This window comes from Heptranchias perlo, chromosome 21, assembly GCF_035084215.1.
Source record: "Heptranchias perlo isolate sHepPer1 chromosome 21, sHepPer1.hap1, whole genome shotgun sequence".
NCBI classification, from domain to species: domain Eukaryota; kingdom Metazoa; phylum Chordata; class Chondrichthyes; order Hexanchiformes; family Hexanchidae; genus Heptranchias; species Heptranchias perlo.
The window spans coordinates 52,296,749-52,322,298 of NC_090345.1; the positions used below are offsets into that span (position 1 = coordinate 52,296,749).

Genomic DNA, 25,550 nt, shown 5'->3' on the forward strand with positions numbered 1-25,550 from the left:
CTCTCTCTATCATCCCAGTCTCTCTCTCTCTCTCTCTCTATCCCAGTCTCTCTCTCTCCTCTCTCTCTATCCCAGTCTCTCTCTCTCTCTCATCTCTATCCCAGTCTCTCTCTCTCTCTCTCTCTCTATCCCAGTCTCTCTCTCTCTCTCTCTCTCTCTCTATCCCAGTCTCTCTCTCTCTCTCTCTATCCCAGTCTCTCTCTCTCTCTCTCTCTCGGGCCGAGGCCCCGCCCCCTGACTCGAACCACAGCGCGAACGTCACTTCCTGTTCAAGGATCCGAGTTCCGGAAAGGTCCCCATAGCAACCGATAGAGTGAGGGTGAGTGATCAATACAGGGGGAGAGTGATCAATGCAGGGGGAGAGTGAGCAATGCAGGGGGAGAGGATCAATACAGGGGGAGAGTGATCAATACTGGGGGAGAGTGATCAATGCAGGGGGAGAGTGAGCAATGCAGGGGGAGAGGATCAATACAGGGGGAGAGTGATCAATACTGGGGGAGAGTGATCAATGCAGGGGGAGAGTGATCAATACAGGGGGAGAGTGATCAATACAGTGGGGTGAGGATCAATACAGGGGGAGAGTGATCAATACTGGGGGAGAGTGATCAATGCAGGGGGAGAGTGATCAATACAGTGGGTGAGGATCAATACAGGGGGAGAGTGATCAATACTGGGGAGAGAGTGATCAATGCAGGGGGAGAGTGATCAATACAGGGGGAGAGTGATCAATACTGGGGGAGAGTGATCAATACAGGGGGAGAGTGATCAATACAGGGGGAGAGTGATCAATACAAGGGGAGAGTGATCAATACAGGGGGAGAGTGGTCAATACAGGGGGAGAGTGGTCAATACAGTGGGAGAGTGATCAATACAGGGGGAGAGTGGTCAATACAGGGGGAGAGTGATCAATACAGGGGGAGAGTGGTCAATACAGTGGAGAGTGATCAATACAGGGGGAGAGTGGTCAATACAGGGGGGAGAGTGATCAATACAGTGGGAGAGTGATCAATACAGGGGGGAGAGTGGTCAATACAGGGGGAGAGTGATCAATGCAGGGGGTGAGTGAGCAATACAGGGGGGTGTGATCAATACAGTGGGTGAGGATCAATTACAGGGGGAGAGTGAGCAATACAGGGGGGAGAGTGATCAATATATCGGGAGAGTGATCAATACAGTGTGAGAGGAGTGATCAATACAGGGGGAGAGTGATCAAGATAGCGGGAGAGTGATCAATGCAGTGGGAGAGAGTGATCAATACAGGGGGAGAGTGCTCAATACAGCGGGAGAGTGATCAATACAGGGGGAGTGTGATCAATATGGGGGAGAGTGATCAATACGGGGGAGAGTGATCAATACAGCGGGAGAGTGAGCAATACAGGGGGAGCGTGATCAATACAGGGGGAGAGTGATCAATACAGTGGGGTGAGGATCAATACAGGGGGAGAGTGAGCAATACAGGGGGAGAGTGATCAATACAGGGGGTGAGGAACAATACAGGGGGAGAGTGAGCAATTCGGGGAGAGTGATCAATACAGGGGAGAGTGATCAAGATAGCGGGAGAGTGATCAATGCAGTGGGAGAGAGTGATCAATACATGGGAGAGTGCTCAATACAGCGGGAGAGTGATCAATACAGGGGGAGTGTGATCAATACAGCGGGAGAGTGAGCAATACAGGGGAGAGTGATCAATACAGGGGGAGAGTAATCAATACAGGGGGAGTGTGATCAATACAGGGGGAGAGTGATTAATACAGGGGGAGTATGATCCATTCAGGGGGAGAGTGATCAATGCAGTGGGAGTGGGATCAATACAGGAGGAGTGTGATCAATACAGGGGGAGAGTGATCAATACTGCGGAAGAGTGATCAATACAGGGGGGAGAGTGATCAATTACTGGGGGAGAGTGATCAATACTGGGGGAGAGTGATCAATACAGGGGGGAAAGTGATCAATATAGGGGGAGGGTGACCAATACAGGGGGAGAGATCAATACAGGGGGGAGAGTGATCAATACAGGGGGAGAGTGATCAATACAGGGGGAGGGTGATCAATACAGGGTGAGGGTGATCAATGCAGGGGGGAGAGTGATCAATACAGGGGGCGAGTGGATCAATACAGGGGGAGAGTGATCAATACTGGGGGAGGGTGATCAATACACGGGGAGAGTGATCAATACAGGGGGAGAGTGATCAATACACGTGGATAGTGATCAATACAAGGGGAGAGTGATCAATACAGGGGGAGAGAGTGATCAATACAGGGGGAGAGAGTGATCAATACGGGGGAGGGTCGATCAATACAGGGGGAGGGTGATCAATACAGGGGGAGAGTGATGAGTACACGGGAGAGTGATCAATACAGGGGGAGAGTGATCAATACAGAGGGAGAGTTATCAATACGGGGTAGAGTGATCAATACAGGGGGAGAGTGATCAATACAGGGTGAGAGTGATGAGTACACGTGAGAGTGATCAATACAGGGGGAGAGTTATCAATACTAGGGGAGGGTGATCAATTCAGGAGGAGAGTGATCAATACGGGGGGGGTGAGTGATCAATACTGGGAGAGGGTGATCAATACTGGGGAGGAGTGATTAATACAGGGGGGTGAGTGATCAATACAGGGGGTGAGTGATCAATACAGATTAGTGTGATCTATACTGGGAGGTAGCGATCAATACAGCGAGGGTGAGATCAATACAGTGGGGCAGTGATCAATTCAGCTGGAGGGTGATTAATACAGTGGGGGGAGTGATCAATACAGGAGGAGAGTGATCAATGCAGTGGGTGAGTGATCAATACAGGAGGAGAGTGATCAATACAGGGGGAGAGTGATCAATAAACGAGAAGAGTGATCAATACTGGGGGACATTGATCAATACAGGGGTGAGTGATCAATGGGGGGAGAGTGATCAATACAGGGCTGAGTGATCAATACAGGGGGAGAGAGTGATCAATACAGGGTGAGAGTGATCAATGGGGGGAGAGTGATCAATGGGGGGAGAGTGATCAATACTGGGGGAGAGTGATCAAAACACGGGGGAGAGTTATCAATACTGGGGGAGAGTGATCAATACAGATTAGTGTGATCTATACTGGGAGGTAGAGATCAATACAGCGAGGGTGAGATCAATACAGTGGATGAGTGATCAATACAGGGGGTGAGTGATCAATACAGGAGGTGAGTGATCAATACAGGAGGAGAGTGATTAATACAGCGGGAGAGTGATCAATACAGGAGGAGAGTGATTAATACAGCGGGAGAGTGATCAATACAGTGGGTGAGTGATCAATACTGGGGGAGGGTGATCAATTCAGGAGGAGAGTGATCAATACAGGGGGAGAGTGATCAATACAGGAGGACAGTGATCAATACAGGGGGAGAGTGATCAATACAGTGGGTGAGTGATCAATACAGGGGGAGACTGATCAATACAGGGGGAGAGTGATCAATACAGGGGGAGAGTGATCAATACAGGGGGAGAGTGATCAATACAGTGGGTGAGTGATCAATACAGTTGGTGAGTGATCAATACAGTTGGTGAGTGATCAATACAGGAGGTGAGTGATCAATACTGGGGGAGGGTGATCAATACAGGGGGAGAGTGATCAATACAGGGGGTGTGTGCTCAATACTGGCGGAGGGTGATCAATTCAGGAGGAGAGTGATCAATACAGGAGGTGAGTGATCAATACTGGGGGAGAGAGTGGTCAATGGGGGGAGAGTGATGAATACAGGGGCTGAGTTATCAATACTGGGGGAGAGATTGATCAATGAGGGGAGAGTGATCAATACAGGAGGAGAGTGATCAATACAAGGGGAGAGTGATCAATACAGTGGGTGAGTGATCAATAAATGAGAAGAGTGATCAATACTGGGGGGAGAGTGATCAGTACAGGGGGAGAGTGATCAGTACAGGGGGAGAGTGATCAATACTGGGGGAGAGATTGATCAATGGGGGGAGAGTGATCAATACAGGGCTGAGTGATCAATACAGGGGGAGAGAGTGATCAATACAGGGTGAGAGTGATCAATGGGGGGAGAGTGATCAATGGGGGGAGAGTGATCAATACTGGGGGAGAGTGATCAAAACACGGGGGAGAGTTATCAAATTCTGGGGGAGAGTGATCAATACAGATTAGTGTGATCTATACTGGGAGGTAGAGATCAATACAGCGAGGGTGAGATCAATACAGTGGATGAGTGATCAATACAGGGGGTGAGTGATCAATACAGGAGGTGAGTGATCAATACAGGAGGAGAGTGATTAATACAGCGGGAGAGTGATCAATACAGTGGGTGAGTGATCAATACTGGGGGAGGGTGATCAATTCAGGAGGAGAGTGATCAATACTGGGGGAGGGTGATCAATACAGGGGGAGAGTGATCAATACAGGGGGTGTGTGCTCAATACTGGCGGAGGGTGATCAATTCAGGAGGAGAGTGATCAATACAGGAGGTGAGTGATCAATACTGGGGGAGAGAGTGGTCAATGGGGGGAGAGTGATGAATACAGGGGCTGAGTTATCAATACTGGGGGAGAGATTGATCAATGAGGGGAGAGTGATCAATACAGGAGGAGAGTGATCAATACAAGGGGAGAGTGATCAATACAGTGGGTGAGTGATCAATAAACGAGAAGAGTGATCAATACTGGGGGAGAGTGATCAGTACAGGGGGAGAGTGATCAGTACAGGGGGAGAGTGATCAATACTGGGGGAGAGTGATCAATACTGGGGGAGAGAGTGATCAATGGGGGGAGAGTGATCAATACAGGGCTGAGTGATCAATACAGGGGGAGAGAGTGATCAATACAGGGTGAGAGTGATCAATGGGGGGAGAGTGATCAATGGGGGGAGAGTGATCAATACTGGGGGAGAGTGATCAAAACACGGGGAGAGTGATCAATACTGGGGGAGAGATTGATCAATGGGGGGAGAGTGATCAATACAGGGCTGAGTGATCAATACAGGGGGAGAGAGTGATCAATACAGGGTGAGAGTGATCAATGGGGGGAGAGTGATCAATGGGGGGAGAGTGATCAATACTGGGGGAGAGTGATCAAAACACGGGAGAGTGATCAGTACAGGGGGAGAGTGATCAATACAGGGGGAGAGAGTGATCAATACAGGGGGAGGGTGATCAATACAGGGGGTGAGTGATCAATACAAGGGGAGGGTGGTCAATACAGGGGGAGAGAGTGATCAATACAGGGGGAGGGTGATCAATTCAGGAGGAGAGTGATCAATACAGGGGGTGAGTGATCAATACAGTGGGAGAGTGATCAATCGAGGGGGAGATTGATCAATACAGGGGGTGAGTGATCAATACAAGGGGAGGGTGGTCAATACAGGGGGAGAGTGATCAATACAGGGGGTGAGTGATCAATACAGTGGGAGTGTGATCAATTCAGGAGGAGAGTGATCAATACAGGGGGTGAGTGATCAATACAGAGGGAGAGATCAATACAGGGGGAGAGTGATCAATTCGGGGGGAGAGTGATCAATCCAGGGGGAGAGTGATCAATACAGGGGGAGGGTGATCAATACTGGGGGAGAGTGATCAATTCAGGGGGAGAGTGATCAATACAGGGGGAGAGTGATCAATTCAGGGGGAGAGTGATCAATACAGGGGGAGAGTGATCAATACAGTGGGAGAGTGATCAATACAGGGAGAGGGTGATCAGTACAGGTGGAGAGTGATCAATACAGGGGAGTTATCAATACTGGGGGTGAGTGATCTATCCAGTGGGTGAGTGATCAATACAGGGCGGGAGGGTGATTAATACAGCGGGAGGGTGATCAATACAAGGGAATGATCTGTACGGTGGGGAGTGATCAGTACAGTGGGGAGTGATCAATACAGAGGCGGGAGTAATCAGTATAGGGGGAGTGATTAATACAGGGGGTTGTGATCAATACAGGGGGAGTGATCAGTACAGTGGGGAGTGATCAATACAGAGGGGAGTGATCAATATATGGGGAGTGATCAATACAGAGGCGGGAGTAATCAGTATAGGGGGTGTGATTAATACAGGGGGTTGTGATCAATACAGGGGGAGAGTGATCAATACAGGGGGAGAGTGATCAATACAGGGGGAGAGTGATCAATACAGTGGGAGAGTGATCAATACAGGGGGAGGGTGATCAATACAGGGGGAGAGTGATCAATACAGTGGGGAGTGAACAATTCAGCGGGTGTGATGCATGCAGAGGGGGGAGTAATCAGTGCAGGGGGAATGATCAATACAGGAGGAGTGATCAATATATGGGGAGTGATCAATACAGGGGGAGTGATCAATACAGGGGAATGATCAGTACAGTGGGGAGTGATCAATACAGAGGGGAGTGATCAATACAGAGGGGGGAGTAATCAGTATAGGGGGAAGTGATCAATATAGGGGGTTGTGATCAATACAAGAGGAGTGATCAATACAGGGGAAATGATCAAGACGGGGGAGTGATCAATACAGTGGGGAGTGATCAATTCAATGGGTATGATGCATGCAGATGAGGGAGCAATCAGTGCAGGAGGAATGCTCAATACAGGAGGAGTGATCAATATATGGGGAGTGATCAATACAGGGGAATGATCAATACAGTGAGGAGTGATCAATGCAGGTGGGTGTGATCAATACAGGGGGAGAGTGATCAATACAGGGGGAGAGTGATCAATACAGGGGGTGTGTGATCAATACAGGGGGGTGTGATCAATACAGGGGGAGAGTGATCAATACAGTGGGGAGTGATCAATACATGGGGGTGTGATCAATACAGGGGGAGAGTGATCAATGCAGGGGGAGAGTGATCAATACAGGGGGTGTGTGATCAATACAGGGGGGTGTGATCAATACAGGGGGAGAGTGATCAATACAGTGGGGAGTGATCAATACATGGGGGTGTGATCAATACAGGGTGAGTGATCAATACGTGGATTGTGATCAATACAGTGGGGAAGTGATTCCAAGGGGGAGACATTAGAACAGTGGGAGTGATCACTGCAGGGGGAGTGAACAATATGAGGGTGGGCGTGTGATGGGCCGGTGTGGAGGGAGCTTCACTCTGTCCCCAGCCCTCTCCCTGCCCGCCGACTGTTTGATGATAACACTGGGTGGCTGAAACAGAAAGTATCGCTCACCTTGTTGAGCATAAAATGCTGTGGGGAGAGGTCGAGCGTGTGGAGAAAGTTCGAGCGTGTGGAGAGAGGTCGAGCGTGTGGAGAAAGTTCGAGCGTGTGGAGAGAGGTCGAGCTTGTGGGGAGAGGTCGAGCTTGTGGGGAGAGGTCGAGCGTGTGGGGAGAGGTCGAGCTTGTGGGGAGAGGTCGAGCTTGTGGGGAGAGGTCGAGCGTGTGGGGAGAGGTCGAGCGTGTGGGGACAGGTCGAGCGTGTGGGGAAAGGTCGAGCGTGTGGGGAAAGGTCGAGCGTGTGGGGAAAGGTCGAGCGTGTGGGGAAAGGTCGAGCGTGTGGGGAAAGGTCGAGCGTGTGGGGAAAGGTCGAGCGTGTGGGGAAAGGTCGAGCGTGTGGGGAAAGGTCGAGCGTGTGGGGAAAGGTCGAGCGTGTGGGGAAAGGTCGAGCGTGTGGGGAAAGGTCGAGCGTGTGGGGAAAGGTCGGGCGTGTGGGGAAAGGTCGAGCGTGTGGAGAAAGTTCGAGCGTGTGGGGAAAGGTCGAGCGTGTGGGGAAAGGTCGAGCACGTGGGGAAAGGTCGAGCGTGTGGGGAAAGGTCGAGCGTGTGGGGAAAGGTCGAGCGTGTGGGGAAAGGTCGAGCGTGTGGGGAAAGGTCGAGCGTGTGGGGAAAGGTCGAGCGTGTGGGGAAAGGTCGAGCGTGTGGGGAGAGGTCGAGCGTGTGGGGAAAGGTCGAGCGTGTGGGGAAAGGTCGAGCGTGTGGGGAAAGGTCGAGCGTGTGGGGATAGGCCGAGCGTGTGGGGAAAGGTCGAGCGTGTGGGGAGAGGTCGAGCGTGTGGGGAGAGGTCGAGCGTGTGGGGAAAGGTCGAGCGTGTGGGGAAAGGTCGAGCGTGTGGGGAAAGGTCCAGCGTGTGGGGAAAGGTCGAGCGTGTGGGGAAAGGTCGAGCGTGTGGGGAAAGGTCGAGCGTGTGGGGAAAGGCCCGGCGTGTGGGGAAAGGTCGAGCATGTGGGGAAAGGTCGAGCGTGTGGGGAAAGGTCCAGCGTGTGGGGAAAGGTCGAGCGTGTGGGGAAAGGTCGAGCGTGTGGAGAAAGTTCGAGCGTGTGGTGAAAGGTCGAGCGTGTGGGGAAAGGTCGAGCGTGTGGGGAAAGTTCGAGCGTGTGGGGAAAGGTCGAGCGTGTGGGGAAAGGCCGAGCGTGTGGGGAAAGGTCGAGCGTGTGGGGAAAGGCCGAGCGTGTGGGGAAAGGTCGAGCGTGTGGGGAAAGGTCGAGCGTGTGGGGAAAGGTCGAGCGTGTGGGGAAAGGTCGAGCGTGTGGGGAAAGGTCGAGCGTGTGGGGAAAGGTCGGGCGTGTGGGGAAAGGTCGAGCGTGTGGGGAAAGGTCGAGCGTGTGGAGAAAGTTCGAGCGTGTGGGGAGAGGTCGAGCGTGTGGAGAAAGGTCGAGCGTGTGGAGAAAGTTCGAGGGTGTGGAGAAAGTTCGAGCGTGTGGGGAAAGGTCGAGCGTGTGGGGAAAGGACGTGCGTGTGGGGAAAGGTCGAGCGTGTGGGGAAAGGTCGAGCGTGTGGAGAAAGTTCGAGCGTGTGGGGAAAGGTCGAGCGTGTGGAGAAAGTTCGAGCGTGTGGGGAAAGGTCGTGCGTGTGGGGAAAGGTCGAGCGTGTGGGGAAAGGTCGGGCGTGTGGGGAAAGGCCGGGCGTGTGGGGAAAGGTCGAGCGTGTGGAGAAAGTTCGAGCGTGTGGTGAAAGGTCGAGCGTGTGGAGAAAGTTCGAGCGTGTGGGGAAAGGTCGTGCGTGTGGGGAAAGGTCGAGCGTGTGGGGAAAGGTCGGGCGTGTGGGGAAAGGCCGAGCGTGTGGGGAAAGGTCGAGCGTGTGGAGAAAGTTCGAGCGTGTGGTGAAAGGTCGAGCGTGTGGGGAAAGGTCGAGCGTGTGGGGAAAGGTCGAGCGTGTGGAGAAAGGTCGAGCGTGTGGGGAAAGGTCGAGCGTGTGGGGAAAGGTCGAGCGTGTGGGGAAAGGTCGAGCGTGTGGAGAAAGGTCGAGCGTGTGGGGAAAGGTCGAGCGTGTGGGGAAAGGTCGAGCGTGTGGTGAAAGGTCGAGCGTGTGGGGAAAGGTCGAGCGTGTGGGGAAAGGTCGGGCGTGTGGGGAAAGGCCGGGCGTGTGGTGAAAGTTCGAGCGTGTGGTGAAAGTTCGAGCGTGTGGGGAAAGGTCGAGCGTGTGGGGAAAGGTCGTGCGTGTGGGGAAATGTCGAGCGTGTGGTGAAAGGTCGAGCGTGTGGGGAAAGGTCGGGCGTGTGGGGAAAGGTCGAGCGTGTGGGGAGAGGTCGAGCGTGTGGGGAAAGGTCGAGCGTGTGGGGAAAGGTCGTGCGTGTGGGGAAAGGTCGAGCGTGTGGGGAAAGGTCGAGCGTGTGGGGAAAGGTCGAGCGTGTGGGGAAAGGTCGAGCGTGTGGGGAAAGGTCGAGCGTGTGGTGAAAGGTCGAGCGTGTGGGGAAAGGTCGAGCGTGTGGGGAAAGGTCGTGCGTGTGGGGAAAGGTCGAGCGTGTGGGGAAAGGTCGAGCGTGTGGGGAAAGGTCGTGCGTGTGGGGAAATGTCGAGCGTGTGGTGAAAGGTCGAGCGTGTGGGGAAAGGTCGAGCGTGTGGGGAAAGGTCGAGCGTGTGGGGAAAGGTCGAGCGTGTGGGGAAAGGTCGTGCGTGTGGGGAAATGTCGAGCGTGTGGGGAAAGGTCGAGCGTATGGGGACAGGTCGGGCACGTGGGGAAAGGTCGAGCGTGTGTGGAAAGGTTGAGCGTGTGGAGAAAGGTCGAGCGTGTGGGGAAAGGTCGAGCGTGTGGGGAAAGGTCGAGTGTGTGGGGAAAGGTCGAGCGTGTGGGGAAAGGTCGAGCGCGTGGGGAAAGGTCGAGCGCGTGGTGAAAGGTCGAGCGTGTGGGGAAAGGCCGGGCGTGTGGTGAAAGGTCGAGCGTGTGGTGAAAGGTCGAGCGTGTGGGGAAAGGTCGAGCGTGTGGGGAAAGGTCAAGCGTGTGGGGAAAGGTCGAGCGTGTGGGGAAAGGTCGAGCCTGTGTGTATTCCCCTCCCTGATACCTTCCATTAACAGTAGGTCAGGAGGAGATGGATTCAAACTATCTGAGGGAGGTTTTGGGCGAGTGTCTGACACAAGGTTTGGCGGAGGTGGCTGAGCGTCGCCCGATGGACCCCATCGAATACCTGGCACATTGGCTCTACAAATACAGAGACAACCTCGACAATGCTGAGCAGGTAGGCTCACTGAGTTCTCATATCCTGCCGACAGGAGCAGCAGAAATGTTAATTCCCTCGATGTACCTTGTTCCCAAGTCCTCATTGCCTCCTCATCGGGAGCTGAAGTCCGAGGAAAAAATAGCAGCTTTCAGCAATGAGATTCACAACCATGTGAGAACTGCTGGTGTGGGGCATGGTCCTGAGGCCAGTGACTCACTCTGGGGTGTGGTTCCACTCGGGCCCTCCAGTGACTCACTCTGGTGTGTGGTTCCACTCGGGCCCTCCAGTGACTCACTCTGGTGTGTGGTTCCAGTGGGGCCCTCCAGTGACTCACTCTGGGGTGTGGTTCCAGTAGGGCCCTCCAGTGACTCACTCTGGGGTGTGGTTCCAGTGGGACCCTCCAGTGACTCACTCTGGGGTGTGGTTCCACTTGGGCCCTCCAGTGACTCACTCTGGGGTGTGGTTCCAGTGGGGCCCTCCAGTGACTCACTCTGGGGTGTGGTTCCAGTGGGGCCCTCCAGTGACTCACTCTGGGGTGTGGTTCCAGTGGGGCCCTCCAGTGACTCACTCTGGGGTGTGGTTCCACTGGGCCCTCCAGTGACTCACTCTGGGGTGTGGTTCCAGTAGGGCCCTCCAGTGACTCACTCTGGTGTGTGGTTCCAGTGGGGCCCTCCAGTGACTCACTCTGGGGTGTGGTTCCAGTAGGGCCCTCCAGTGACTCACTCTGGGGTGTGGTTCCAGTAGGGCCCTCCAGTGACTCACTCTGGTGTGTGGTTCCAGTGGGGCCCTCCAGTGACTCACTCTGGGGTGTGGTTCCAGTAGGGCCCTCCAGTGACTCACTCTGGGGTGTGGTTCCAGTGGGACCCTCCAGTGACTCACTCTGGGGTGTGGTTCCACTTGGGCCCTCCAGTGACTCACTCTGGGGTGTGGTTCCAGTGGGGCCCTCCAGTGACTCACTCTGGGGTGTGGTTCCAGTGGGGCCCTCCAGTGACTCACTCTGGGGTGTGGTTCCAGTGGGGCCCTCCAGTGACTCACTCTGGGGTGTGGTTCCACTGGGCCCTCCAGTGACTCACTCTGGGGTGTGGTTCCAGTAGGGCCCTCCAGTGACTCACTCTGGTGTGTGGTTCCAGTGGGGCCCTCCAGTGACTCACTCTGGGGTGTGGTTCCAGTAGGGCCCTCCAGTGACTCACTCTGGGGTGTGGTTCCAGTAGGGCCCTCCAGTGACTCACTCTGGGGTGTGGTTCCACTGGGCCCTCCAGTGACTCACTCTGGGGTGTGGTTCCAGTAGGGCCCTCCAGTGACTCACTCTGGGGTGTGGTTCCAGTAGGGCCCTCCAGTGACTCACTCTGGGGTGTGGTTCCAGCAGGGCCCTCCAGTGACTCACTCTGGGGTGTGGTTCCACAAATTACAAATTTAAATTACTGAAGGGAAAAATGTTTTTGGAAATTGTTAATTTTTTTGCGTTCATTTGAGGTTTTCCATTATGAATGTTTGTGTAACCAGTTTAGAGAGAAACCAAGAGAAAGAGAGAGAGGGTGACACGGGGAGGGGGAGAGAGAGAGAGAGAGGGTGACACGTGAAGGGGGAGAGAGAGGGTGACACGTAGAGAAAGAGAGGGTGACACGGAGTGAGAGAGTGGGAGACAGAGAGAGGAGGACATGGAGAGAGAGAGAGAGGGAGACACAGTGAGAGAGGGAGACACAGAGAAAGAGGGAGACGTGGAGAGAGAGACTGGGAGACACGGAGAGAGAGAGAGGGCGATGCAGAGACAGAGAGAGAGAGAGAGAGGGACACGGAGCGAGAGAGTGAGGGAGTCACGGAGGGATGGAGAGGGAGAGAGAGAGAGGGAGACACAGAGGGGGAGAGTGAGGGGAGGGAGAGTGAGGGAGAGAGAGGGAGTCATGGAGGGAGAAAGGGGGAGACACAGGGACAGAAAGCGAGAGAGGACAGCGGGGTAATGATTGGGAGAGAAAGAGGAGAATGGGGTCATGATCGGGAGAGAGAGAGGAGAACGGGGTCACGATCGGGGAGAGAGAGGAGAACGGGGTCACGATCGGGGAGAGAGAGGAGAACGGGGTCACGATCGGGGAGAGAGAGGAGAACGGGGTCACGATCGGGGAGAGAGAGGAGAACGGGGTCACGATCGGGGAGAGAGAGGAGAACGGGGTCACGATCGGGGAGAGAGAGGAGAACGGGGTCACGATCGGGGAGAGAGAGGAGAACGGGGTCACGATCGGGGGAGAGAGAGAGGAGAACGGGGTCACGATCGGGGGAGAGAGGAGAATGGGGTCATGATCGGGAGAGAGAGAGGAGAACGGGGTCACGATCGGGGGAGAGAGAGAGGAGAACGGGGTCACGATCGGGGGGGAGAGAGAGGAGAACGGGGTCACGATCGGGGGAGAGAGAGGAGAACGGGGTCATGATCGGGAGAGAGAGAGGAGAATGGGGTCACGATCGGGGAGAGAGAGGAGAACGGGGTCACGATCGGGGAGAGAGAGGAGAACGGGGTCACGATCGGGGGAGAGAGAGGAGAACGGGGTCACGATCGGGGGGGAGAGAGGAGAACGGGGTCACGATCGGGGGAGAGAGAGGAGAACGGGGTCACGATCGGGGGAGAGAGGAGAACGGGGTCACGATCGGGGGGAGAGAGAGGAGAACGGGGTCACGATCGGGGAGAGAGAGGAGAACGGGGTCACGATCGGGGGGGAGAGAGGAGAACGGGGTCACGATCGGGGGAGAGAGAGAGGAGAACGGGGTCACGATCGGGGAGAGAGAGGAGAACGGGGTCACGATCGGGGGGGAGAGAGGAGAACGGGGTCACGATCGGGGGAGAGAGGAGAACGGGGTCACGATCGGGGGGGAGAGAGAGGAGAACGGGGTCACGATCGGGGAGAGAGAGGAGAACGGGGTCACGATCGGGGAGAGAGAGAGGAGAACGGGGTCACGATCGGGGGAGAGAGAGAGGAGAACGGGGTCACGATCGGGGGAGAGAGAGGAGAACGGGGTCACGATCGGGGGGGAGAGAGAGGAGAACGGGGTCACGATCGGGGAGAGAGAGGAGAACGGGGTCACGATCGGGGAGAGAGAGGAGAACGGGGTCACGATCGGGGAGAGAGAGGAGAACGGGGTCACGATCGGGGAGAGAGAGGAGAACGGGGTCACGATCGGGGAGAGAGAGGAGAACGGGGTCACGATCGGGGGAGAGAGAGGAGAACGGGGTCACGATCGGGGGAGAGAGAGGAGAACGGGGTCACGATCGGGGGAGAGAGAGAGGAGAACGGGGTCACGATCGGGGGGGGAGAGAGGAGAACGGGGTCACGATCGGGGGAGAGAGAGGAGAACGGGGTCACGATCGGGGGAGAGAGAGGAGAACGGGGTCACGATCGGGGGAGAGAGAGGAGAACGGGGTCACGATCGGGGGAGAGAGAGAGGAGAACGGGGTCACGATCGGGGGAGGGAGAGAACGGGGTCACGATCGGGGGAGAGAGAGGAGAACGGGGTCACGATCGGGGAGAGAGAGGAGAACGGGGTCACGATCGGGGGAGAGAGAGGAGAACGGGGTCACGATCGGGGGAGAGAGGAGAACGGGGTCACGATCGGGGGAGAGAGAGAACGGGGTCACGATCGGGGGAGAGAGAGAACGGGGTCACGATCGGGGGAGGGAGAGGAGAACGGGGTCACGATCGGGGGAGAGAGGAGAACGGGGTCACGATCGGGGAGAGAGAGGAGAACGGGGTCACGATCGGGGGAGAGAGGAGAACGGGGTCACGATCGGGGGAGAGAGAGGAGAACGGGGTCACGATCGGGGGTGGGGAGAGAACGGGGTCACGATCGGGGAGAGAGAGGAGAACGGGGTCACGATCGGGGGAGAGAGGAGAACGGGGTCACGATCGGGGAGAGAGGAGAACGGGGTCACGATCGGGGGAGAGAGAGGAGAACGGGGTCACGATCGGGGGAGAGAGAGGAGAATGGGGTCACGATCGGGGGAGAGAGAGGAGATCGGGGTCACGATCGGGGGGGGAGAGAGGAGAATGGGGTCACGATCGGGGGAGAGAGGAGAACGGGGTCACGATCGGGGGAGAGAGAGGAGAACGGGGTCACGATCGGGGGAGGGAGAGGAGATCGGGGTCACGATCGGGGAGAGAGAGGAGAACGGGGTCACGATCGGGGAGAGAGAGGAGATCGGGGTCACGATCGGGGGAGAGAGAGGAGAACGGGGTCACGATCGGGGAGAGAGAGGAGAACGGGGTCACGATCGGGGGAGAGAGGAGAACGGGGTCACGATCGGGGGAGAGAGAGGAGAACGGGGTCACGATCGGGGAGAGAGAGGAGATCGGGGTCACGATCGGGGGAGAGAGAGGAGAACGGGGTCACGATCGGGGGAGAGAGAGGAGAACGGGGTCACGATCGGGGGAGAGAGGAGAATGGGGTCACGATCGGGGGAGAGAGAGGAGATCGGGGTCACGATCGGGGAGAGAGAGGAGAACGGGGTCACGATCGGGGGAGGGAGAGAACGGGGTCACGATCGGGGGGAGGGAGGAGAATGGGGTCACGATCGGGGGAGAGAGGAGAACGGGGTCACGATCGGGGGAGAGAGAGAACGGGGTCACGATCGGGGGAGAGAGAGAGGAGAACGGGGTCACGATCGGGGAGAGAGAGGAGAACGGGGTCACGATCGGGGGAGAGAGAGGAGAATGGGGTCACGATCGGGGGAGAGAGAGGAGAACGGGGTCACGATCGGGGAGAGAGAGGAGAACGGGGTCACGATCGGGGGAGAGAGAGAGGAGAACGGGGTCACGATCGGGGGAGAGAGAGAACGGGGTCACGATCGGGGGAGGGAGAGGAGAACGGGGTCACGATCGGGGGGAGAGAGAGAGGAGAACGGGGTCACGATCGGGGGAGGGAGAGGAGAACGGGGTCACGATCGGGGGAGAGAGAGAGGAGAACGGGGTCACGATCGGGGAGAGAGAGGAGAACGGGGTCACGATCGGGGGAGAGAGAGGAGAACGGGGTCACGATCGGAGGAGAGAGAGGAGAACGGGGTCACGATCGGGGGAGAGAGAGGAGAATGGGGTCACGATCGGGGAGAGAGAGGAGAAGGGGGGTCACGATCGGGGAGAGAGAGGAGAACGGGGTCACGATCGGGGGAGAGAGGAGAATGGGGTCACGATCGGGGGAGAGAGAGGAGATCGGGGTCACGATCGGGGAGAGAGAGGAGAACGGGGTCACGATCGGGGAGAGAGAGAGGAGAACGGGGTCACGATCGGGGGAGAGAGGAGAACGGGGTCACGATCGGGGGAGAGAGGAGAACGGGGTCACGATCGGGGGAGAGAGGAGAATGGGGTCACGATCGGGGGAGAGAGAGGAGATCGGGGTCACGATCGGGGAGAGAGAGGAGAACGGGGTCACGATCGGGGGAGAGAGAGGAGAACGGGGTCACGATCGGGGAGAGAGAGGAGAACGGGGTCACGATCGGAGGAGAGAGAGGAGAATGGGGTCACGATCGGGGAGAGAGAGGAGAAGGGGGGTCACGATCGGGGAGAGAGAGGAGAACGGGGTCACGATCGGGGGAGAGAGGAGAATGGGGTCACGATCGGGGGAGAGAGAGGAGATCGGGGTCACGATCGGGGAGAGAGAGGAGAACGGGGTCACGATCGGGGGAGAGAGAGGAGAACGGGGTCACGATCGGGGAGAGAGAGGAGAACGGGGTCACGATCGGGGAGAGAGAGAACGGGGTCACGATCGGGGGAGAGAGAGAGGAGAACGGGGTCACGATCGGGGAGAGAGAGGAGAACGGGGTCACGATCGGGGGAGAGAGAGGAGAACGGGGTCACGATCGGGGGAGAGAGAGAGGAGAACGGGGTCACGATCGGGGGGAGAGAGAACGGGGTCACGATCGGCGGAGGGAGAGGAGAACGGGGTCACGATCGGGGGGAGAGAGAGAGGAGAACGGGGTCACGATCGGGGGAGGGAGAGGAGAACGGGGTCACGATCGGGGGAGAGAGAGGAGAACGGGGTCACGATCGGGGGAGAGAGAGGAGAACGGGGTCACGATCGGGGAGAGAGAGGAGAACGGGGTCACGATCGGGGGAGAGAGGAGAACGGGGTCACGATCGGGGGAGAGAGAGGAGAACGGGGTCACGATCGGGGGAGAGAGAGGAGAACGGGGTCACGATCGGGGGAGGGAGAGGAGAACGGGGTCACGATCGGGGAGAGAGAGGAGAACGGGGTCACGATCGGGGAGAGAGAGGAGAACGGGGTCACGATCGGGGGGAGAGAGAGGAGAACGGGGTCACGATCGGGGGAGAGAGGAGAACGGGGTCACGATCGGGGAGAGAGAGGAGAACGGGGTCACGATCGGGGAGAGAGAGGAGAACGGGGTCACGATCGGGGAGAGAGAGGAGAACGGGGTCACGATCGGGGAGAGAGAGGAGAACGGGGTCACGATCGGGGAGAGAGAGGAGAACGGGGTCACGATCGGGGAGAGAGAGGAGAACGGGGTCACGATCGGGGGGAGAGAGAGGAGAACGGGGTCACGATCGGGGAGAGAGAGGAGAACGGGGTCACGATCGGGGGAGAGAGAGAGGAGAACGGGGTCACGATCGGGGAGAGAGAGGAGAACGGGGTCACGATCGGGGGAGAGAGAGGAGAACGGGGTCACGTTCGGGGAGAGAGAGGAGAACGGGGTCACGATCGGGGGAGAGAGAGGAGAACGGGGTCACGATCGGGGGAGAGAGAGGAGATCGGGGTCACGATCGGGGAGAGAGAGGAGAACGGGGTCACGATCGGGGGGAGAGAGAGGAGAACGGGGTCACGATCGGGGAGAGAGAGGAGAACGGGGTCACGATCGGGGGAGAGAGGAGAACGGGGTCACGATCGGGGAGAGAGAGGAGAACGGGGTCACGATCGGGGAGAGAGAGGAGAACGGGGTCACGATCGGGGGAGAGAGAGAGGAGAACGGGGTCACGATCGGGGAGAGAGAGGAGAACGGGGTCACGATCGGGGGAGAGAGAGAGGAGAACGGGGTCACGATCGGGGAGAGAGAGGAGAATGGGGTCACGATCGGGGGGGGAGAGAGGAGAACGGGGTCACGATCGGGGAGAGAGAGGAGAACGGGGTCACGATCGGGGGAGAGAGGAGAACGGGGTCACGATCGGGGGAGAGAGAGGAGAACGGGGTCACGATCGGGGGTGGGGAGAGAACGGGGTCACGATCGGGGAGAGAGAGGAGAACGGGGTCACGATCGGGGGAGAGAGGAGAACGGGGTCACGATCGGGGGAGAGAGGAGAACGGGGTCACGATCGGGGGAGAGAGAGGAGAACGGGGTCACGATCGGGGGAGAGAGAGGAGAATGGGGTCACGATCGGGGGAGAGAGAGGAGATCGGGGTCACGATCGGGGGGGGAGAGAGGAGAATGGGGTCACGATCGGGGGAGAGAGGAGAACGGGGTCACGATCGGGGGAGAGAGAGGAGAACGGGGTCACGATCGGGGGAGGGAGAGGAGATCGGGGTCATGATCGGGGAGAGAGAGGAGAACGGGGTCACGATCGGGGAGAGAGAGGAGATCGGGGTCACGATCGGGGGAGAGAGAGGAGAACGGGGTCACGATCGGGGAGAGAGAGGAGAACGGGGTCACGATCGGGGGAGAGAGGAGAACGGGGTCACGATCGGGGGAGAGAGAGGAGAACGGGGTCACGATCGGGGAGAGAGAGGAGATCGGGGTCACGATCGGGGGAGAGAGAGGAGAACGGGGTCACGATCGGGGGAGAGAGAGGAGAACGGGGTCACGATCGGGGGAGAGAGGAGAATGGGGTCACGATCGGGGGAGAGAGAGGAGATCGGGGTCACGATCGGGGAGAGAGAGGAGAACGGGGTCACGATCGGGGGAGGGAGAGAACGGGGTCACGATCGGGGGGAGAGAGGAGAATGGGGTCACGATCGGGGGAGAGAGCAGAACGGGGTCACGATCGGGGGAGAGAGAGAACGGGGTCACGATCGGGGGAGAGAGAGAGGAGAACGGGGTCACGATCGGGGAGAGAGAGGAGAACGGGGTCACGATCGGGGGAGAGAGAGGAGAATGGGGTCACGATCGGGGGAGAGAGAGGAGAACGGGGTCACGATCGGGGAGAGAGAGGAGAACGGGGTCACGATCGGGGGAGAGAGAGAGGAGAACGGGGTCACGATCGGGGGAGAGAGAGAACGGGGTCACGATCGGGGGAGGGAGAGGAGAACGGGGTCACGATCGGGGGGAGAGAGAGAGGAGAACGGGGTCACGATCGGGGGAGGGAGAGGAGAACGGGGTCACGATCGGGGGAGAGAGAGAGGAGAACGGGGTCACGATCGGGGAGAGAGAGGAGAACGGGGTCACGATCGGGGGAGAGAGAGGAGAACGGGGTCACGATCGGAGGAGAGAGAGGAGAACGGGGTCACGATCGGGGGAGAGAGAGGAGAATGGGGTCACGATCGGGGAGAGAGAGGAGAAGGGGGGTCACGATCGGGGAGAGAGATGAGAACGGGGTCACGATCGGGGGAGAGAGGAGAATGGGGTCACGATCGGGGGAGAGAGAGGAGATCGGGGTCACGATCGGGGAGAGAGAGGAGAACGGGGTCACGATCGGGGAGAGAGAGAGGAGAACGGGGTCACGATCGGGGGAGAGAGGAGAACGGGGTCACGATCGGGGGAGAGAGGAGAATGGGGTCACGATCGGGGGAGAGAGAGGAGATCGGGGTCACGATCGGGGAGAGAGAGGAGAACGGGGTCACGATCGGGGGAGAGAGAGGAGAACGGGGTCACGATCGGGGAGAGAGAGGAGAACGGGGTCACGATCGGAGGAGAGAGAGGAGAATGGGGTCACGATCGGGGAGAGAGAGGAGAAGGGGGGTCACGATCGGGGAGAGAGAGGAGAACGGGGTCACGATCGGGGGAGAGAGGAGAATGGGGTCACGATCGGGGGAGAGAGAGGAGATCGGGGTCACGATCGGGGAGAGAGAGGAGAACGGGGTCACGATCGGGGAGAGAGAGGAGAACGGGGTCACGATCGGGGAGAGAGAGGAGAACGGGGTCACGATCGGGGAGAGAGAGAACGGGGTCACGATCGGGGGAGAGAGAGAGGAGAACGGGGTCACGATCGGGGAGAGAGAGGAGAACGGGGTCACGATCGGGGGAGAGAGAGGAGAACGGGGTCACGATCGGGGGAGAGAGAGAGGAGAACGGGGTCACGATCGGGGGGAGAGAGAACGGGGTCACGATCGGGGGAGGGAGAGGAGAACGGGGTCACGATCGGGGGGAGAGAGAGAGGAGAACGGGGTCACGATCGGGGGAGGGAGAGGAGAACGGGGTCACGATCGGGGGAGAGAGAGGAGAACGGGGTCACGATCGGGGAGAGAGAGGAGAACGGGGTCACGATCGGGGAGAGAGAGGAGAACGGGGTCACGATCGGGGGAGAGAGGAGAACGGGGTCACGATCGGGGGAGAGAGAGGAGAACGGGGTCACGATCGGGGGAGAGAGAGGAGAACGGGGTCACGATCGGGGGAGGGAGAGGAGAACGGGGTCACGATCGGGCAGAGAGAGGAGAACGGGGTCACGATCGGGGAGAGAGAGGAGAACGGGGTCACGATCGGGGGGAGAGAGAGGAGAACGGGGTCACGATCGGGGGAGAGAGGAGAACGGGGTCACGATCGGGGAGAGAGAGGAGAACGGGGTCACGATCGGGGAGAGAGAGGAGAACGGGGTCACGATCGGGGAGAGAGAGGAGAACGGGGTCACGATCGGGGAGAGAGAGGAGAACGGGGTCACGATCGGGGAGAGGGAGGAGAACGGGGTCACGATCGGGGAGAGAGAGGAGAACGGGGTCACGATCGGGGGAGAGAGAGGAGAACGGGGTCGATCGGGGGAGAGAGAGAGGAGAACGGGGTCACGATCGGGGAGAGAGAGGAGAACGGGGTCACGATCGGGGGAGAGAGAGGAGAACGGGGTCACGTTCGGGGAGAGAGAGGAGAACGGGGTCACGATCGGGGGAGAGAGAGGAGAACGGGGTCACGATCGGGGGAGAGAGAGGAGATCGGGGTCACGATCGGGGAGAGAGAGGAGAACGGGGTCACGATCGGGGGGAGAGAGAGGAGAACGGGGTCACGATCGGGGAGAGAGAGGAGAACGGGGTCACGATCGGGGGAGAGAGGAGAACGGGGTCACGATCGGGGAGAGAGAGGAGAACGGGGTCACGATCGGGGAGAGAGAGGAGAACGGGGTCACGATCGGGGGAGAGAGAGAGGAGAACGGGGTCACGATCGGGGAGAGAGAGGAGAACGGGGTCACGATCGGGGGAGAGAGAGAGGAGAACGGGGTCACGATCGGGGAGAGAGAGGAGAACGGGGTCACGATCGGGGGGGGAGAGAGGAGAACGGGGTCACGATCGGGGGAGAGAGAGGAGAACGGGGTCACGATCGGGGGAGAGAGAGAGGAGAACGGGGTCACGATCGGGGAGAGAGAGGAGAACGGGGTCACGATCGGGGGAGAGAGAGAGGAGAACGGGGTCACGATCGGGGGAGAGAGAGAGGAGAACGGGGTCACGATCGGGGGGAGAGAGGAGAACGGGGTCACGATCGGGGGAGAGAGAGGAGAACGGGGTCACGATCGGGGAGAGAGAGGAGAACGGGGTCACGATCGGGGGAGAGAGAGGAGAACGGGGTCACGATCGGGGAGAGAGAGGAGAACGGGGTCACGATCGGGGGAGAGAGGAGAACGGGGTCACGATCGGGGGAGAGAGAGGAGAACGGGGTCACGATCGGGGGAGAGAGAGAGGAGAACGGGGTCACGATCGGGGGAGAGAGGAGAACGGGGTCACGATCGGGGGAGAGAGGAGAACGGGGTCACGATCGGGGGAGAGAGGAGAATGGGGTCACGATCGGGGGAGAGAGGAGAATGGGGTCACGATCGGGGAGCGAGAGGAGAATGGGGTCACGATCGGGGGAGGGAGAGGAGAACGGGGTCACGATCGGGGGAGAGAGAGGAGAATGGGGTCACGATCGGGGAGAGAGAGGAGAATGGGGTCACGATCGGGGGAGAGAGGAGAACGGGGTCACGATCGGGGGAGAGAGAGGAGAACGGGGTCACGATCGGGGGAGAGAGAGGAGAACGGGGTCACGATCGGGGAGAGAGAGGAGAACGGGGTCACGATCGGGGGAGAGAGAGGAGAACGGGGTCACGATCGGGGGAGAGATAGGAGAACGGGGTCACGATCGGGGGAGAGAGAGGAGAACGGGGTCACGATCGGGGGAGAGAGAGGAGAACGGGGTCACGATCGGGGGAGAGAGAGAGGAGAACGGGGTCACGATCGGGGAGAGAGAGGAGAACGGGGTCACGATCGGGGGAGAGAGAGAACGGGGTCACGATCGGGGGAGAGAGAGGTGAACGGGGTCACGATCGGGGGAGAGAGGAGAATGGGGTCACGATCGGGGGAGAGAGGAGAATGGGGTCACGATCGGGGAGAGAGAGGAGAACGGGGTCACGATCGGGGGAGAGAGAGGAGAATGGGGTCACGATCGGGGGGGAGAGAGGAGAATGGGGTCACGATCGGGGGGAGAGAGGAGAACGGGGTCACGATCGGGGGAGAGAGAGAGGAGAACGGGGTCACGATCGGGGGAGAGAGAGGAGAACGGGGTCACGATCGGGGGAGGGAGAGGAGAACGGGGTCACGATCGGGGGAGAGAGAGAGGAGAACGGGGTCACGATCGGGGGAGAGAGAGAGGAGAACGGGGTCACGATCGGGGGAGAGAGAGAGGAGAACGGGGTCACGATCGGGGAGAGAGAGGAGAACGGGGTCACGATTGGGGGAGAGAGAGGAGAACGGGGTCACGATCGGGGGAGGGAGAGGAGAACGGGGTCACGATCGGGGGAGAGAGAGAGGAGAACGGGGTCACGATCGGGGGAGAGAGAGAGGAGAACGGGATCACGATCGGGGGAGAGAGAGAGGAGAACGGGGTCACGATCGGGGAGAGAGAGGAGAACGGGGTCACGATCGGGGAGAGAGGAGAACGGGGTCACGATCGGGGTAGAGAGAGGAGAACGGGGTCACGATCGGGGAGAGAGAGGAGAACGGGGTCACGATCGGGGGAGAGAGAGGAGAACGGGGTCACGATCGGGGGAGAGAGAGGAGAACGGGGTCACGATCGGGGGAGAGAGAGGTGAACGGGGTCACGATCGGGGGAGAGAGAGGAGAATGGGGTCACGATCGGGGGAGAGAGAGAGGAGAATGGGGTCACGATCGGGGGAGAGAGAGGAGAACGGGGTCACGATCGGGGGAGAGAGAGAGGAGAACGGGGTCACGATCGGGGGAGAGAGAGGAGAACGGGGTCACGATCGGGGGAGAGAGATGAGAACGGGGTCACGATCGGGGGAGAGAGAGGAGAATGGGGTCACGATCGGGGGAGAGAGAGGAGAACGGGGTCACGATCGGGGGAGAGAGAGAGGAGAACGGGGTCACGATCGGGGGAGAGAGAGAGGAGAACGGGGTCACGATCGGGGGGAGAGAGAGGAGAACGGGGTCACGATCGGGGGAGAGAGAGAGGAGAATGGGGTCACGATCGGGGGGAGAGAGAGGAGAACGGGGTCACGATCGGGGGAGAGAGAGAGGAGAACGGGGTCACGATCGGGGGAGAGAGAGGAGAATGGGGTCACGATCGGGGGAGAGAGAGGAGAATGGGGTCACGATCGGGGAGAGAGAGAGGAGAACGGGGTCACGATCGGGGGAGAGAGAGGAGAATGGGGTCACGATCGGGGGAGAGAGAGGAGAATGGGGTCACGATCGGGGAGAGAGAGAGGAGAATGGGGTCACGATCGGGGGAGAGAGAGAGGAGAACGGGGTCACGATCGGGGAGAGAGAGGAGAACGGGGTCACGATCGGGGGAGAGAGAGGAGAACGGGGTCACGATCGGGGGAGAGAGAGGAGAACGGGGTCACGATCGGGGGAGAGAGAGGAGAATGGGGTCACGATCGGGGGGAGAGAGGAGAACGGGGTCACGATCGGGGGAGAGAGAGGAGAACGGGGTCACGATCGGGGGAGAGAGAGGAGAATGGGGTCACGATCGGGGGGAGAGAGAGGAGAACGGGGTCACGATCGGGGGAGAGAGAGGAGAACGGGGTCACGATCGGGGAGAGAGAGGAGTACGGGGTCACGATCGGGGGGGAGAGAGAGGAGAACGGGGTCACGATCGGGGGAGAGAGAGAACGGGGTCACGATCGGGGGAGGGAGAGGAGAACGGGGTCACGATCGGGGAGAGAGAGGAGAACGGGGTCACGATCGGGGGAGAGAGAGAACGGGGTCACGATCGGGGGAGAGAGAGGTGAACGGGGTCACGATCGGGGGAGAGAGGAGAATGGGGTCACGATCGGGGGAGAGAGGAGAATGGGGTCACGATCGGGGAGAGAGAGGAGAACGGGGTCACGATCGGGGGAGAGAGAGGAGAATGGGGTCACGATCGGGGGAGAGAGAGGAGAATGGGGTCACGATCGGGGGGAGAGAGGAGAACGGGGTCACGATCGGGGGAGAGAGAGAGGAGAACGGGGTCACGATCGGGGGAGAGAGAGGAGAACGGGGTCACGATCGGGGGAGGGAGAGGAGAACGGGGTCACGATCGGGGGAGAGAGAGAGGAGAACGGGGTCACGATCGGGGGAGAGAGAGAGGAGAACGGGGTCACGATCGGGGGAGAGAGAGAGGAGAACGGGGTCACGATCGGGGAGAGAGAGGAGAACGGGGTCACGATTGGGGGAGAGAGAGGAGAACGGGGTCACGATCGGGGGAGGGAGAGGAGAACGGGTTCACGATCGGGGGAGAGAGAGAGGAGAACGGGGTCACGATCGGGGGAGAGAGAGAGGAGAACGGGATCACGATCGGGGGAGAGAGAGAGGAGAACGGGGTCACGATCGGGGAGAGAGAGGAGAACGGGGTCACGATCGGGGAGAGAGGAGAACGGGGTCACGATCGGGGTAGAGAGAGGAGAACGGGGTCACGATCGGGGAGAGAGAGGAGAACGGGGTCACGATCGGGGGAGAGAGGAGAACGGGGTCACGATCGGGGGAGAGAGAGGAGAACGGGGTCACGATCGGGGGAGAGAGAGGTGAACGGGGTCACGATCGGGGGAGAGAGAGGAGAATGGGGTCACGATCGGGGGAGAGAGAGGAGAACGGGGTCACGATCGGGGGAGAGAGAGGAGAATGGGGTCACGATCGGGGGAGAGAGAGGAGAACGGGGTCACGATCGGGGGAGAGAGAGAGGAGAACGGGGTCACGATCGGGGGAGAGAGAGGAGAACGGGGTCACGATCGGGGGAGAGAGAGGAGAACGGGGTCACGATCGGGGGAGAGAGAGGAGAATGGGGTCACGATCGGGGGAGAGAGAGGAGAACGGGGTCACGATCGGGGGAGAGAGAGAGGAGAACGGGGTCACGATCGGGGGAGAGAGAGAGGAGAACGGGGTCACGATCGGGGGGAGAGAGAGGAGAACGGGGTCACGATCGGGGGAGAGAGAGAGGAGAATGGGGTCACGATCGGGGGGAGAGAGAGGAGAACGGGGTCACGATCGGGGGAGAGAGAGAGGAGAACGGGGTCACGATCGGGGGAGAGAGAGAACGGGGTCACGATCGGGGGAGAGAGAGGTGAACGGGGTCACGATCGGGGGAGAGAGGAGAATGGGGTCACGATCGGGGGAGAGAGGAGAATGGGGTCACGATCGGGGAGAGAGAGGAGAACGGGGTCACGATCGGGGGAGAGAGAGGAGAATGGGGTCACGATCGGGGGAGAGAGAGGAGAATGGGGTCACGATCGGGGGGAGAGAGGAGAACGGGGTCACGATCGGGGGAGAGAGAGAGGAGAACGGGGTCACGATCGGGGGAGAGAGAGGAGAACGGGGTCACGATCGGGGGAGGGAGAGGAGAACGGGGTCACGATCGGGGGAGAGAGAGAGGAGAACGGGGTCACGATCGGGGGAGAGAGAGAGGAGAACGGGGTCACGATCGGGGGAGAGAGAGAGGAGAACGGGGTCACGATCGGGGAGAGAGAGGAGAACGGGGTCACGATTGGGGGAGAGAGAGGAGAACGGGGTCACGATCGGGGGAGGGGGAGGAGAACGGGTTCACGATCGGGGGAGAGAGAGAGGAGAACGGGGTCACGATCGGGGGAGAGAGAGAGGAGAACGGGATCACGATCGGGGGAGAGA

The 25,550-nt window shown here is 59.2% G+C and overlaps 1 protein-coding gene across 2 annotated transcripts in view; it reads left to right on the forward strand.

Moving 5' to 3' along the window:
* The first annotated feature begins 230 nt into the window (after positions 1–230).
* The window catches only part of LOC137340359 (DPY30 domain-containing protein 1-like), a 276,311-nt gene continuing 250,991 nt past the window's right edge, over positions 231–25,550 (forward strand). Inside the window, exons 1-2 of one of the 2 annotated variants that reach the window (XM_068002778.1) lie at positions 231–319; positions 10,195–10,355. In XM_068002778.1, the coding sequence (XP_067858879.1) occupies positions 10,209–10,355 (147 nt within the window). In that variant the 5' untranslated portion in view covers positions 231–319; positions 10,195–10,208. The remainder of the gene's footprint in view (positions 320–10,194; positions 10,356–25,550) is intronic. The other variant, XM_068002779.1, reaches the window with a different exon arrangement.